The sequence below is a fragment of the Dermacentor silvarum genome, chromosome 1 (genome assembly GCF_013339745.2).
Source record: "Dermacentor silvarum isolate Dsil-2018 chromosome 1, BIME_Dsil_1.4, whole genome shotgun sequence".
NCBI lineage: Eukaryota > Metazoa > Arthropoda > Arachnida > Ixodida > Ixodidae > Dermacentor > Dermacentor silvarum.
In genome coordinates, this window is record NC_051154.1 from 40892845 (window position 1) to 40909389 (window position 16545).

General features: G+C 41.1%; 1 protein-coding gene across 1 annotated transcript in view; it reads right to left on the reverse strand.

Annotated features, from left to right (window-relative positions):
* Positions 1 to 16545, reverse strand: part of LOC119436594 (titin-like) — a 215517-nt gene that overhangs the window by 42531 nt on the left and 156441 nt on the right. Inside the window, exons 118-121 of the mRNA XM_049666848.1 lie at positions 8675 to 12824; positions 6578 to 7936; positions 6477 to 6509; positions 2586 to 2602 (exon numbers count right to left, since the gene is read on the reverse strand). Coding sequence (XP_049522805.1) covers positions 2586 to 2602; positions 6477 to 6509; positions 6578 to 7936; positions 8675 to 12824 — 5559 coding nt within the window. The remainder of the gene's footprint in view (positions 1 to 2585; positions 2603 to 6476; positions 6510 to 6577; positions 7937 to 8674; positions 12825 to 16545) is intronic.

Here is a 16545-nt window from a genome sequence, read left to right on the forward strand (position 1 = left end):
TAGGGCTGCATGGCCACAGTGGGGAAGGAGGTTGACGCACAACTGCATGTATTCGCGTCTTTGTGCTCGAAATGTGAAGTTGGCCATCTTGGTGATGTTGAGTGAGTTGTCAGTGGGGATTCCCTGCCTATGAGATTTTGTGTAAATTCTGTAGGCAGAAATGGCAGCATGCTGTTAATGCATCGAAAAAGGTTGTTGGTGTCCCTCACTGTAACTACACAAAAAACACATGGATCAGCAGAAAGAGCAGGACACCGCACAGGTGGAGTAGGGCCCCTGCTCTGTCTGTTGTCCATTGTGCTTTCCGAGACAAAAAAACACTCCTCTGCCCTTCATAGTGCATGACGGAGTAACCTCTTGCAGTTTGTTTTTTGACAGACTAATTATTTAAAATTATTGAATGAAGCATCAAGAATGTGTTATTAATTATTTAGGCTGAGTAGTTCTGCTTGGTTAACCATTTAATTTTTTTATTTTCAGCCACTGAGACATTACATTACAACATGATGATGAAAATGGCATGCAGGTGGAAATAATGCATGCTTTATACATATAAAGTGCGCTAGCAGATGTAGTATGCTTAAATTGTTAAACCAAGTCTTGAATGGTAAATCACATTCATTTGAACTTATGACTTGACTTTTTGGTCCTTGTTTAACACAAGGACCATTTTAATATTACAATTCTTACAATTATTACAATTCACTATTTTTTTCCTCAAAATCACCAGCTAAATTAAAGCTTGCTTTCTTGTAAGAAGTTCCCTAACACCATTAACGATGTTATCGGTTGCATATGCCGAGTATTGCCCATGAGAAATGGCAAACAAAATTTTGCACCTTTTAAACTCCATTTTTGTTTTGTCCTTGACAAATAAATTTCCAAACCGAGCAAAGAAAGCTATGTCCTCGTTATTTGTTATTGCAATTATTTCTGACCTTTGTTTTACAAGTGGGCCACAGTACTGCATAGCAGCTGTGGTCTCATGAGGTCATAAAAGAATAAGTTTTTGCATTTTGATTGCTATCATTAAAAGGAAACTTCTAAATTTGTGATTAAGACGCTTTGCATAGTACCAGTACAACTAGTTCTGAATAGCATGATATTAACTATCACTATTATTCACCATAATTCAGAGGCATGCCTTTTTGTAATTGATGAAAGTGAATCCAATGAAATGTGGGATGGCAGCTTTTTAGGTGAGAAGTATTTAAGGTCTAAAACTGCCTGGAGGAGAGGCGACATGATGCCTCAAGCTGTGCAGTAGTATTTGAAGTGTGTCCATACGTACATTAAAAATTCATTTTTAATTTCACCAGATATGAAAGCTGCGAGAAGACACAGTTCATTTAGAAGTGGCCATGCATGCTTTAAGATTTCCTTTCATCTGGAAATTAACAATGGTATGAATTCTAAAGAGCACCTTTTAATGACAGAGTAATAGCACAAGGACAAGCCATGGACAGAGGAAGCGAGACACGCAAGTGAGACATACATGAGGAGTGTGTCTCGCCTTCTCTGTCCTTGTCTCGTTGTTGCGCCAGTACTCTGTCGTTATCTACCAGCAAGCTCAAACTCTCCCCTCAGCATGTTTTAGGTAGTTTGCTCAACTTTTCGCATTATGTTTTTCATTAAATATGTACTTGTTCATGTCATGTTGTTAAAGGTACTTTTACTATTAATATTGAAAGGACATTGTGAATCTGTTCATGCAAAAGCTCGCACAGTGCACTATTGACGAATGGAAGTGCTTAAAGGGGCACTAAAGGCAAATATTAAGTCAAGCTAAAATGCTCGAGGGTGTCTCAGGTGCCAATATTATTTAGAACAGAGCTTTAGTAATCGAGAAATTGAGGTAAATGCAGGACCCGGCTTGAGACTAGCCTAATGATGTCAAGTCAATGACGACTAGCCCAAGTACTAGCCCAATGACGTAGCGACTCCTCATTATAATTCTGTCAATAGCACTCAACCACTCATAATAAAAAGATAATTGCATTGCTTTATAAGAGGGAAGAAAATGCTACTTGTCTAATTCTATCTGATTCTTAGAAAAAAATAACTTTTCAATGTTAATTACACTTTACAATGCTGCAGGCGGTTGAAAGGTCTAGTTTTCACTCGACTCTGTACCACAAAACTCACACTAACTGCAAGTAGCAGAGAACCATGCCCCTCGTGACGAGCGTCAAAGATCGTGTTTATGATTCGGTGCGCACTTTTCCTTCCTTTTTCGCACTGTCGGCTCTGTTATAGCTCGATCTCTGGCCACGCTTTTGCGTTTTGCACAAGAAACCATAGTGCTGGCTGGCAGCCACCGTTTTACTCACCAATGGCACTAAAGGGTGGGGATGGCATATGCAATGACAGTACTCCCCACACGGGAGTGCGTGATTTGAATTGCGCTAAAGATACACGGACCCTTCCACATCTATTCTTGGCACCAAACAAGCGCAGTGAGGTTTCTGGAACGGTATTTTAACAGACAGTCCACATTGACTTAATATTTGTCTTTAGTGTCCCTTTAGGTCACAAAACTGCAGCCATGCTGTTAACTGAAGACTGGAAACTTCAAGCAAACTTACAACATCCTCTTCTTCATCTGTGGGAAAAGAAAGAAAGCATGCTTACACAGAGATGCATTGAATATACTGCACATTTTTATGTGACACAAAGAATCAAGCTGCAGGATAATGATGATTTAATAAGCACAGCTACTGCATTTCCTTAACACTTCTCTTGTGACTCATGTATCTACATCATATGTGAGGGGCACATTCCTCTAGCTCTAGGAATCCTTTTAATTGTGTCATTTCCCTTAACCACAGAGCTGAAGGATCAAAGCATCTCAAGCATCAATAATCTTACAGAAGTATTTCCATTGAGTATTTTCTCTTGTCGGTTAAGTTTAACTGCAGATAGCATGATGCCTGTCAACTTGAGAGCATGATATCCAGCTGCTCTTCTGTGGTACAACTGCAGAAGGATTGCCACAGTGTAGTGGATTGATCTGTAGTGACAAGTTTGGTGAAGAGAACCAGAAACTAAAGAACTGTACCACTGAAGGCAGAAAGCATGATACTGGTGACCCACATACGTGTGCCCAGAACATGCCACTTTTTGCATGGACTTTTCGATACAGCTCTAAACACTGAAATAAATTCCAAGGAACACTAAACTTTCAGACATTTCTGACATTTTCAGAACTCGAACCTGATTATAACGAAGTTGAAGGAAGAGCTGAAATTACGTCGTTATATCTATTACTTCATTATATCTAAAGAGGCAGAGAAGACAGCTTTGTGGCCTGCTGAACTGCTACGTGGCCACATATGCATTGAAATTTTAATAAAACAACGGTAAAAGAATCTTCGTGTGCAACACGCAACTTCTTAGCACCTGACGCAAAAGCCTTTACAGTAGCTCCTGTTCTAATGTAATGGGTCTTTAGTACCGCTTCCCACTTGGCTGTTTTATATTGTGGCGAAACGGCGACATGGTTGAGGATAACAGCTAGCATGCTGTGACACGAATGCAATTCGTCGTGAGGCACACTACACATGGCGTGCCGACTACGCAGCTGATCCGTCACCCTCACGTGGCCCTGGGATTGCATGGGCCTCCGAAAGTGCACTGGCACTGGTTCAGTTTCAGAGGCCATGGCCACGCCTACCTGCTGTGCCAGCCTTCGTAGCATACCACAGCTAGAAACAAGTGGATGCACAGCTCTTTTGTATCGCCGCGCACAAGCAGTGCAGGCTCCCCAAGCCAACACCACCTTATACCTTGCTCACCCACTTCTCTCTCTCTTACTGCACCAGCCTGCCTCTTTCTTCACACTTCCTTCTCTCCCCACATACATTGAGCTGTGCTCCAGTTAGGGCTGCAGAAATATGTCTCTTCCTCACCTCAACTTCAACCCGGCGAAAAGTGTTTTGCTCAGAGTGCAAAGGTCGGGTTTTTTTTTTTTTTTCGGAGACGAATCTAGTTTGTTATATCCATTGACAGGACAATTTTGCTTCGTTAAAACGAGGTTTGAAATACATGGATCTTTATGGTGCTTTCAAGGGGAATTGCATTTACTTAATTATATAAATTATTTTGTTATATCCGGTTTCGTTATAATGAGGCCCAAGTGATATTTTTTTAGGCAAGCTTAAAAAGTAATTTTCAAACTGTACAGTGTTTCACTTTGGGAGCTCTCTTTGTGCCTCACCCGTATCTCTCCATTCATTTATATGCAGTTATACTGAATAAACACCAAGTATATAGTGCAATTATTTTAAAGAAGTACTGACATAAAATTTTTGTCTCCTTTTTTTCTTTAGCAGATTGGTTTTTACTCAGTGATTAGTATAACAAATAACTATTTCCGTCACCTTTTAATGCAATGTACCAGTTCAAAACATGCGCTAAGTGTAGCATGGCTTTGAATATAAAGCCAGAAGCTGGATATGTCACAGAAATCGGAGGTAATGGTCACGTGGTATCACACATCCCTGACAGAGAAGCGACAACAGGGGACCAGGCTTTGGGTTTAAGTCGTCTCGAATTTTGAGAAGCACAGAATAAAGGCTTAAGTTAATTTATTTTTTCCACAAAAAAGTGCAGCCATGTACTACCGCGTTCAGTATGAGCTGGAACACACGAGTCGTGGCCAGAGCGATCTTTGCGTCTAGCTTTATCCCAGTTGAGCTGGTGGCACTAACTTGCGACGCTTAAAAAAAACAATGTGGAGGGTTTCGCCATATGCATACTCCCGTGCTTTCTGTCGTCTGCTTTCTTTGTGAAGCTAGAATACACTGGCACACCAAGCAGCTATCGCTCCAAGGCCAAAAAAAAAAAAAAAAAAATTAGGGGGGGGGGGGGGGGGAGAATTTTTACGAAGCTTGAGGGCGTCGCAAGTTAGCACCACAAGCTCGACTGGGACAGTGCTCCGGCCACGGCTCACGCATTGCAGCTCATACTGAATGTGATAGTACATGCTGCAAAAATGAAAGCGGGAAAAAAGCTGCATTGAGGCCAAGAGGAATGAAAGTTGGCAGTATGTGGCCAGTTTTCGATGGCATAATTATTGTGTGGCCTTCAACCACTGCATTGGGCTGACTAGCATGTGCGTGAGTTGTTTCTGATACCATGTGAAAACCACCATCAGGTTCTGTGATGTACCTAGCATCCCACTTCGTGCCTTTAAGCAGCGTTGCATTAGCACACATATAAAGCTTCCCACATTAAAATATGACGTAATTAATTTTTTGTTATGCTCTCAAGGAATTGAGGCTTCATACTGTAATTATGGAGTCAATAGCTACTTAAAAAAAAGTAAAACATGAGAGACACAAGGCACATTAAGTCACTGCAGTGACGCTCTGCTTGTGCCCTGGCATTCCTGCACTATTGCATGTAGAACACAATTCTTCAGCTTCCACTTGATGTTTCACTGTACTTTTTAACAAATTCACATACCAGTAATCGGGGAGGTTTTTACTCAGAAGAATCACAACTCGATGATTGAATGCATTGTTCTGACGAGGGCGCAGAAGCGTGCTTGGAGGATCACTTCTCATGCATGAAGGTAAAATAACTTAAGCCATGCCACAGCTTAACAGAAAGGCAGCATGGTGGCTGCTATCTGCCATGGCTGTCCTAAGTATCAGTCTTCGAGTTTCTTTACAGTAAAGTTCTGACAAATTCCTTCCACCCGGCTATGATCAACAGTGGTCAAACAAGGGAAGCCTCGAAACATTGGATCTAGGCTGAGGCTAATGCTGTTCTGCGTAAAAGCTGAATTTCCCTGACAGGGTGCGCCTGCATAGAGTAAAACCATACAACACTATGTTGATCGTTGGAAATGCGAGTACCAGACTGCTGTGCCCAAGGTACCAACATATTCAGCTTTTTCTCAGATCCCACACCCTACAAATGTTTCATACCTATAGTACAGATGCATGGGTTCTTATGAACCAGCTCACAATACTGAAATGATTTTTGCAATCCTGGGTACAGGCTAGACATATGTATACTGTGCATTGGGCCACATTTATGGAAATAAATGATTTTTACAAACCTGGGTGCAAGCTAGACATATACTGTGCATTGATTGGGTCACATTTGTGTAGAGAAAGGCCACTTTGAAAGTTATGTTTTGTTGCCTATATTCACATCACGAGATAATTACCTACCGATCCTAATTGCTATAATACAAATGGGACTAGAACAATAGTCTACTTAGATGAACGAATTCCAGATGAGCTCGAGGGGTGTCACAAACATTTAACATGCGACCTCCACACTATACTTAGGAATGATGTGAATAAGTTGAAAGAGCATACAAACTAACAACAAATTCTGCATAATTGTGTGATTGCAATGCATTGAACACAGTGCATTACACATCTGAACCTTTCCCTATATCCTTGTAAATGACTTGGTTCGGGATGCAGATCACAGGTGCCAAAGTAATAGTGCCTCCTTACCTTGAGGCTGCTGAAGGACAATCTTGAATTCATCTGAAAAGCCAGAAATATGTGAACATAAGCATCTACAGGCACATGTAAGCAGCTAATTGCAGGCTTACCTGAAGCTTCTGTTATTGTGCGTTCCTGCTCTTTGGAAGCAAGATCAAGGTGAAGGGTATCCTCTGGTGTAGCTTGATCTTCACTTTCTGCCTTTAAAGAGAAATCAGTATCAATTGCACTAAATTTACGAGGCACCTTCAGCTCGAACATTTCTTGAACTTCATCATACTGTCTTGGTGCAGGGGCTTCTTCTTGAAGAGGTAGCGTAAACTTTTCACTAACATCATCAAGAGCTTGAGGTCTTGAGACCCTTTTTCTTAAAGTGACTGTCGGAATTTCTTCAGGCAATTCATCAAGAATTTCTGGCTTTCTTGGCTTCTTAATAGTAAGCTTGGCCTCCTCTTCTACAACTTCCGTTTTTTCAACTGGTTTAAGTTTTTCTTCGATCGTCAGTTCTTCAGGAGCTTCTTCAGGCTTTGGAGCTTCTTTTGGCTTTTCTTCTAATGTGACAGTGACATCCTCTGTGACTTCCTCTGGACGTTCTTCCGGTTGCTCCTCAGGCTTCTTCAGCGTCACAGTCTCTTCAGGTGCCTCCTCAATGACTTTTGGTTTCTTGGGCCTTTTCTTGATAGTGAGTTTGGCCTCCTCTTCTACAACTTCCTTTTTCTCAACTGATTTCGGTTTTTCTTCGATTGTCAATTCTTCAGGAGCTTCTTCAGGCCTTGGAGTTTCTTTTGGTTTTTCTTCTAATGTTACAGTGACATCCTCTGTGATTTCCTCTGGACGTTCTTCCGGCTGTTCCTCAGGCTTCTTCAGCGTCACAGTCTCTTCAGGTGCCTCCTCAATGACTTTTGGTTTCTTGGGCCTTTTCTTGATAGTGAGTTTGGCCTCCTCTTCTACAACTTCCTTTTTCTCAACTGATTTCGGTTTTTCTTTGATTGTCAATTCTTCAGGAGCTTCTTCAGGCCTTGGAGTTTCTTTTGGCTTTTCTTCTAATGTCACAGTGACATCCTCTGTGATTTCCTCTGGACGTTCTTCCGGCTGTTCCTCAGGCTTCTTCAGTGTCACAGTCTCTTCAGGTGCCTCTTCAGTGAATTTTGGTTTCTTTGGTTTCTTTTTGATGGTGAGCTTGGCCTCCTCTTCTACAACTTCCTTTTTCTCAACTGGTTGAAGTTTTTCTTCGATTGTCAATTCCTCAGGAGCTTCTTCAGGCATTGGAGTTTCCTTTGGTTTTTCTTCTAATGTCACAGTGACATCCTCTGCGATTTCCTCTGGACGTTCTTCCGGTTGTTCCTCAGGCTTCTTCAGTGTCACAGTCTCTTCAGGTGCCTCTTCGGTGAATTTTGGTTTCTTTAGTTTCTTTTTGATGGTGAGCTTGGCCTCCTCTTCTACAACTTCCTTTTTCTCAACTGGTTTAGGTTTCTCTTCGATCGTCAGTTCTGCAGGAGCTTCTTCAGGCTTTGGAGCTTCCTTTGGCTTTTCTTCTAATGTGACAGTGACATCCTCTGTGGTTTCCTCTGGACGTTCTTCCGGTTGTTCCTCAGGCTTCTTCAGTGTCACAGTCTCTTCAGGTGCCTCTTCGGTGAATTTTGGTTTCCTTGGTTTCTTTTTGATGGTGAGCTTCGCCTCCTCTTCTACAACTTCCTTTTTCTCAACTGGTTTAGGTTTTTCTTCGATTGTCAATTCTTCAGGAGCTTCTTCAGGCATTGGAGTTTCCTTTGGTTTTTCTTCTAATGTCACAGTGACATCCTCTGCAATTTCCTCTGGACGTTCTTCCGGTTGTTCCTCAGGCTTCTTCAGTGTCACAGTCTCTTCAGGTGCCTCTTTAGTGACTTTTGGTTTCTTTGGTTTCTTTTTGATGGTGAGCTTGGCCTCTTCTTCTACAACTTCCCTTTTCTGAACTGGTTTAAGTTTTTCTTCGACTGTCAGTTCTTCAGGAGCTTCTTCAGGCTTTGGAGTTTCCTTTGGTTTTTCTTCCAATGTCACAGTGACATCCTCAGTGATTTCCTCTGAACGTTCTTCCGGTTGTTCCTCAGGCTTTTTCAGTGTCACAGTCTCTTCAGGTGCCTCTTCGGTGAATTTTGGTTTCTTTGCTTTCTTTTTGATGGTGAGCTTGGCCTCCTCTTCTACAACTTCCTTTTCCTCAACTGGTTTAGGTTTCTCTTCGATCGTCAGTTCTTCAGGAGCTTCTTCAGGCTTTGGAGCTTCCTTTGGCTTTTCTTCTAATGTGACTGTGACATCCTCTGTGACTTCCTCTGGACGTTCTTCCGGTTGTTCCTCAGGCTTCTTCAGCATCACAGTCTCTTCAGGTGCCTCCTCAATGACTTTTGGTTTCTTGGGCCTTTTCTTGATAGTGAGTTTGGCCTCCTCTTCTACAACTTCCCTTTTCTCAACTGGTTTAGGTTTTTCTTCGATTTTCAATTCTTCAGGAGCTTCTTCAGGCATTGGAGTTTCCTTTGGTTTTTCTTCTAATGTCACAGTGACATCCTCTGCGATTTCCTCTGGACGTTCTTCCGGTTGTTCCTCAGGCTTCTTCAGTGTCACAGTCTCTTCAGGTGCCTCTTCGGTGAATTTTGGTTTCTTTGGTTTCTTTTTGATGGTGAGCTTGGCCTCCTCTTCTACAACTTCCTTTTTCTCAACTGGTTTGGGTTTCTCTTCGATCGTCAGTTGTTCAGGAGCTTCTTCAGGCATTGGAGTTTCCTTTGGTTTTTCTTCTAATGTCATAGTGACATCCTCTGCGATTTCCTCTGGACGTTCTTCCGGTTGTTCCTCAGGCTTCTTCAGTGTCACAGTCTCTTCAGGTGCCTCCTCAGTGAATTTTGGTTTCTTGGGTTTCTTTTTGATGGTGAGCTTGGCCTCTTCTTCTACAACTTCCTTTTTCTCAACTGGTTTAGGTTTCTCCTCCATCGTCAGTTCTTCAGGAGCTTCTTCAGGCCTTGGAATTTCCTTTGGCTTTTCTTCTAGTGTCACAGTGACATCCTCAGTGATTTCCTCTGGACGTTCTGCTTTTTCCTCAGGTTTCTTCACTGTCACTGTCTCCTCAGGTGCCTCTTCAATGACTTTTGGTTTCTTGGGTTTTTTCTTGATGGTGAGCTTAGCCTCCTCTTCTACAATTTCCTTTTTCTCAACTGGTTTAGGTTTCTCTTCGATTGTCAGTTCTTCGGGAACTTCTTCAGGCTTTGGAGTTTCCTTTGGTTTTTCTTCTAATGTCACAGTGACGTCCTCAGAGATTTCTTCAGGACGTTCTGCTTTTTCCTCTAGCTTTTTCACTGTCATTGTCTCTTCAGGTGCTTCTTCAATGACTTTGGGTTTCTTAGGTTTTTTCTTGATGGTGAGCTTGGCCTCATCTTCGGCAACTTCCTTTTTCTCAACTGGTTTAGGTTTCTCTTCGATTGTCAGTTCTTCAGGAGCTTCTTCAGGCTTTGGAGTTTCCTTTGGTTTTTCTTCTAATGTCACAGTGACGTCCTCAGAGATTTCTTCAGGACGTTCTGCTTTTTCCTCTGGCTTTTTCACTGTCATTGTCTCTTCAGGTGCTTCTTCAATGACTTTTGGTTTCTTAGGTTTCTTCTTGATGGTGAGCTTGGCCTCATCTTCTGCAACTTCCTTTTTCTCAACTGGTTTAGGTTTCTCTTTGATTGTCAGTTCTTCAGGAGCTTCTTCAGGCTTAGGAGCTTCCTCTGGCTTTTCTTCTAATTTCACAGTGACATCCTCGGTGACTTCCTCAGGAGCTTCATGCTTTTCTTCAACTTTCTTTAATGTTACTTTCTCTTCAGGTGTCTCTTCTGTCACTTTTTCTTTCTTGGGCTTCTTCTTAATGGTAAGTTTAGCCTCCTCTTCAATGACTTCTCTTTTCTCTTCTGGTTTGGCCTCTACTACCCTAACTTCTTCTGGTGCCTTCTCAGGCTTTTGAGCCTCTTCCGGCTTTTCCAGCAAGGAGACCGTGACATCTTCCGTAACTTCCTCAGGGAGCTCTTCTGGTTTTTCCTCTGGCTTCTTGAGAACGACAATTTCCTCGGGTGCTTCTTCAGTAATCTTGGGCTTTTTGAATTTCTTCTTGATCCTAAGTTCTGCTTCTTCAGGAGCTTTCTCTTCCGGTTTTGCCTCTTCCACTTTGACTTCTTCAGGTGCTTCCTCAGGCTTTGGAGCCTCTTCTGGTTTTTCCAACAAAGAAACTGTGACATCTTCCGTAACTTCTTTGGGAACCTCCTCTGGTTTTTCTTCTGGCTTCTTGAGAATGACAGTTTCCTCAGGTGCTTCCTCGGTAATTTTCGGTTTTTTGGGTTTTTTCTTGATTTTAACTTCTGCTTCGTCAGGAGCCTTTTCTTCTGGTTTGGCCTCTTCAACTTTTGCTTCTTCTGGTGCCTCTTCAGGTTGTGGAGCCTCTTCTGGCTTTTCTGGCAAGGAGACTGTGACATGCTCTGTGACTTGCCCTGGAAGCTCCTCCGGTTTTTCCTCTGGCTTCTTGAGAATGACAATTTCCTCAGGTGCTTCTTCAGTAATCTTGGGCTTTTTGGGTTTCTTCTTAATTTTAATCTTGGCTTCGTCAGGAGCCTTTTCTTCTGGTTTGGCCTCTTCCACTTTGACTTCTTCTGGTGCCTCCACAGGCTTTGGAGCCTCTTCTGGCTTTTCCAGCAAGGAGACCGTGACATCTTCCGTAACTTCCTCAGGAAGCTCTTCTGGTTTTTCCTCTGGCTTCTTGAGAACGACAATTTTCTCAGGTGCTTCTTCAGTAATCTTGGGCTTTTTGGGTTTCTTAATTTTAATCTTGGCTTCTTCAGGAGCTTTCTCTTCTGGTATTGCCTCTTCCACTTTGACTTCTTCAGGTGCTTCCTCAGGCTTTGGAGCCTCTTCTGGTTTTTCCAACAAAGAAACTGTGACATCTTCTGTAACTTCTTTGGGAAGCTCCTCTGGTGTTTCTTCTGGCTTCTTGAGGATGACAGTTTCCTCAGGTGCTTCCTCGGTAATTTTCGTTTTTTTGGGTTTTTTCTTGATTTTAACTTCTGATTCGTCAGGAGCCTTTTCTTCCGGTTTTGCCTCTTCCACTTTGACTTCTTCAGGTGCTTCCTCAGGCTTTGGAGCCTCTTCTGGTTTTTCCAACAAAGAAACTGTGATATCTTCCGTAACTTCTTTGGGAAGCTCCTCTGGTGTTTCTTCTGGCTTCTTGAGAATGACAGTTTCCTCAGGTGCTTCCTCAGTAATTTTCGGTTTTTTAGGTTTTTTCTTGATTTTAACTTCTGCTTCGTCAGGAGCCTTTTCTTCTGGTTTGGCCTCTTCCACTTTGACTTCTTCTGGTGCCTCCTCAGGCTTTGGAGCCTCTTCTGGCTTTTCCAGCAAGGAGACCGTGACATCTTCCGTAACTTCCTCAGGGAGCTCTTCTGGTTTTTCCTCTGGCTTCTTGAGAACGACAATTTCCTCAGGTGCTTCTTCAGTAATCTTGGGCTTCTTGGGTTTCTTCTTAATTTTAATCTTGGCTTCTTCAGGAGCTTTCTCTTCTGGTATTGCCTCTTCCACTTTGACTTCTTCAGGTGCTTCCTCAGGCTTTGGAGCCTCTTCTGGTTTTTCCAACAAAGAAACTGTGACATCTTCTGTAACTTCTTTGGGAAGCTCCTCTGGTGTTTCTTCTGGCTTCTTGAGAATGACAGTTTCCTCAGGTGCTTCCTCGGTAATTTTCGGTTTTTTGGGTTTTTTCTTGATTTTAACTTCTGCTTCGTCAGGAGCCTTTTCTTCTGGTTTTGCCTCTTCCACTTTGACTTCTTCTGGTGCCTCCTCAGGCTTTGGAGCCTCTTCCGGCTTTTCCAGTAAGGAGACCGTGACATCTTCCGTAACTTCCTCAGGGAGCTCTTCTGGTTTTTCCTCTGGCTTCTTGAGAACGACAATTTCCTCAGGTGCTTCTTCAGTAATCTTGGGCTTTTTGGGTTTCTTCTTAATTTTAATCTTGGCTTCTTCAGGAGCTTTCTCTTCTGGTATTGCCTCTTCCACTTTGACTTCTGGTGCCTCCTCAGGCTTTGGAGCCTCTTCTGGCTTTTCCAGCAAGGAGACCGTGACATCTTCCGTAACTTCCTCAGGGAGCTCTTCTGGTTTTTCCTCTGGCTTCTTGAGAATGACAATTTCCTCAGGTGCTTCTTCAGTAATCTTTGGCTTTTTGGGTTTCTTCTTAATTTTAATCTTGGCTTCTTCAGGAGCTTTCTCTTCTGGTATTGCCTCTTCCACTTTGACTTCTTCTGGTGCCTCCTCAGGCTTTGGAGCCTCTTCCGGCTTTTCCAGCAAGGAGACTGTGACATCTTCTGTAACTTCCTTAGGAAGCTCCTCTAGTTTTTCTTCTGGCTTCTTCATAACTACCATTTCCTCTGGTGCTTCCTCAGTTACCTTGGGCTTTTTGGCTTTCTTTTTGATTTTAATCTTGGTTTCTTCAGGAGCCTTCTCTTCTGGTTTGGCCTCTTCCACTTTGACTTCTTCAGGTGCCTCCTCAGGCTTTGGAGCCTCTTCTGGCTTTTCTGTAAAAGGTCAATGAGGTAACAAGGTTTGTGTATGTTAATAGTTGTTTATCAGTTTGCTTTTGTCAAGTTTCAGTGGCATAAAATATGATGGACAGAGATAAATTTAATAAAACATACATTTTACAGCAAATTTCATTTAATATCTGTGTTAAGGTAAATTTTCTGATTATCTGTATACTCTATGAACTTTTGTTTAATGTTTCAAGCATTCATTGCATTTTAAAACAAGCTTTTGACTATATGACTGTATTGCCACACTCCTCTCGTGTTTGTCTTAAAGGAAGTCTACTGTATTGTAGCATGCTTATAATGAAAGCTTACACTACTATCTAACTCATGCTGTACTGAATGGAAAGCATAATGCATATACATGCATGTTGGCACTGCTGCATTTGCAGCCAGGTCATGCAGTTAGTAACATTCATGCCTCAGTGCATTAAAGACTTACCATTATCTGGTGAAAAATGATGAATTCGAAAGCTGCGTTGCTGTGTTATTTTGCTGTGACGTTGTAGTGCATTATTTACACTCAGCATAATGTGTATGCTGCACAGTTTAGTTAGAAGAGATTAAGACAATATATTCGAATTGTTATTACACAGCATGTACACCCATGAGGCATGTGGTGTACGAATCATTATTAAGCATGACTTATTGTGACTATATGTCAGTTGCAACAAGGCATTTTACATTTAGTTTCACTTATAATCATTAGACAAAGGTGTGCGTGTATAATATATATGTGTAGTTGTCACGTCCATATATATATACGTTTGACCTGAGAGTGTTTGCTATTCAGGAAGTTGAATTGGTACATTATTCTTCATTTTTTAGGTATTATGGGGAGCTAATTATGTACAATGGCTTGATACATATACTTAAATTTTAATAGCAAAAACCTTTCTGGGTTGTTCAAAGCTCAATGTAAGACAATATATTGTTGCATGCTTATTTTAGATTGTTTAGCAAAGCTGTAGCGTGACAGATTGCTAGAAATATATATATATATCTTTTTGCAGATTACAAGTTCATCTTGTGAAGGTTACAAAACTTAGATATTTCGCTGTGTGTTCTATACAAGAATGCTTACATTTAAGATAGCACTCTTCATTATATTTGTAGCAAGTACAAATTTGTTTTAGTAGAAAAAACTAGAGTACTCATTTTGTAGTGGCTTAATAGATAGGTTGCTGGCTTATGCAGTGGATTTGCATACTTCAGTAGTTTCTTTAAGATTAAGGCTCTTGCCTCTGGCCATCGTCCTCCATAAAAGCAGGATGATAACTGAAACTGAGGAGATCTTGCTTTGAAAATGCAAGCAAATACTAGTATAACAGGTTTTTCTGAAACTTCTAATTAAAGACCTTTAATTTTTTTATTTGTATAACAGCCTATGCATGCAGCTTACCGTAATGAATATATGGATTGTGTGGAACACGGTTTCTAGCTATGGCATTCAAGACATGGTTGAAGCCAACATATGATGGCATTTGTGCTGTAGAAGATAGAAAATATTTTTTTATGCATGAAATTTTTAAAGCTATTCAATATTTCTTGCATTACTAATTAAAGTCTTCATTTAATGTTTCTGGACTAGTGTAGTGTTTCTTTAAGGGAAGTAATTCTGTGCAGCAATAAAACTATTTATTTAGTTTTCATAATAACGTACCTGTTCTTTGAATCTCAGCATTGGTAGTTATGCATGAAACTGACTGCAGCGCGTGTGTAAAAGTTTAATTGGTTTTATTATGGCTCTCTTAACATTCTGATGGGGTATGCACATAGTGTACCATTATGAAACAGAACACCAGATTACTGTTTAAAACTGGTAATATTCCTTGTCTCTGTGCTGAAATGAAAATGTTTTATGAGAGAAATTCTTCATCGTAAGAATTATCAATCAAATAGTAGTAAGTGAAGTTCTGAATTATGTGTTTGCAGGAATCGCTTTTGGATCACAGACTAAGTTTTCCCTTTCATATAGGGGAAATAAGTACACCACATGCAAAAGTAGATAAACAAAGCGTTGATTCTAGGGGGGAAAAAAGCTGAATTTCTTCTAGGTGTAGCCTGTACTTTTAAGAAATACAGAGTAGCTTGGCTGTGCAATCACCACAGTATGGTTTTCAATTTCAGACTGTGTGCATAGGCTGCAAGTAGATTCACTTTCTCATATGAACTTGTGGTTTGTAGTTTTCTTTCCTTTTTCTTTTTTTTTTGCAGGTATAAATGTAGTAGTATAAATGCAATAAAATATTGTTTGTATTTGCAGCAGTTGTGTTGATTTGCTATTGTCTGCCATTTTAGTGTGAGTACTTTTAGGGAATTGTGAAAGCAGTAAATGATCGCCTATTTAAGTGTAATCTCTTCCTCCAAATGTTAGGCTTGATTGCTCTCCTGCAGTTATGTTTTCTCAGTGGTTAGAAAAACTTTTTTTGAGCAATGCAATACATGGCCTCAGGCATTATCAAAAATTCATATTACAAATTACAGCAGCTCTGCATGTAATGCTGCTTGCCCATGGACCTTCTTAAAGCTGAATGGCTCAAGAATGATGCCTATGCATAAGCAAAGACTGGCTTACATGTGATAAGCTTCTAATTTCAAGCAGTACCCAAGTTATCACATAGTGTCTTGGCTATTGCGCTTGGCATTTCCTATGAAAAATGTACTTTTATTAAACGTGCTACATACATTTGAAAGAAACTTAACATAATCAGTGAGGCACTACCCCTAGCAAAAGCTCCCAGACCAATGTGCTAGTGCTCAGACTTGACGTACAGCCAAGCAGCAGCATTATGTACCTTGGCACTGACACCTCAGGTTTCAGATGTGAAGGCCTATAACAGTAATGATGTCTCTGCATTTTTGCAACCCACTGCTGACAAGTACAGTGCCACCACACAGCTTGATAAGCTCAAGCACATTGACTGGAGAACTTTTACAAGACAGTACATGCGAAGATAACAAAAGATAGCTAATGTACTGCAATGTATTTTCTATGTAACTTGCATCTTTTGGGTGCTTCAGTGCCTTAACTTTCTAGAAACCTTCAATTTAGAGGGAGACATAATATAATCACTATATTAAGATATTTTCCATGTTGGCTTTTCCTCAAATGAGTGTGACCAATATGCCAAGACAGAATGTTAAGAATAATACTGTTTACCTGATCTAAATATTCTTTAAATTCAGCCTTTTACCCTATAGACTTACCTGGGGTCTTTCTTCTTCGTTTTGGAGTAACCTCTGGTTGCTCTAAAATGGATGGCTGTGCAGGGACCAGTGCTTCTTTCCCTTCTTCAAAGACCACTTGCAGTTCTTGCTCTTGCTCCATTGTGTCACTAAATAATTTCATTTCTAAAGTAATCAGCTCCTCACCTTCTTTCACTGAGACTTCAAACTCTTCTGCACTTGGCACGTCACTAGGAACTAAAGTTGTTGCAACAGCCTGTTCTAACAAGGAACTGTCTTCATGCACTTCAGTGAGCTTTGCACTTTCAACAGTGTCAAGGAAGCTGGCCACCCTC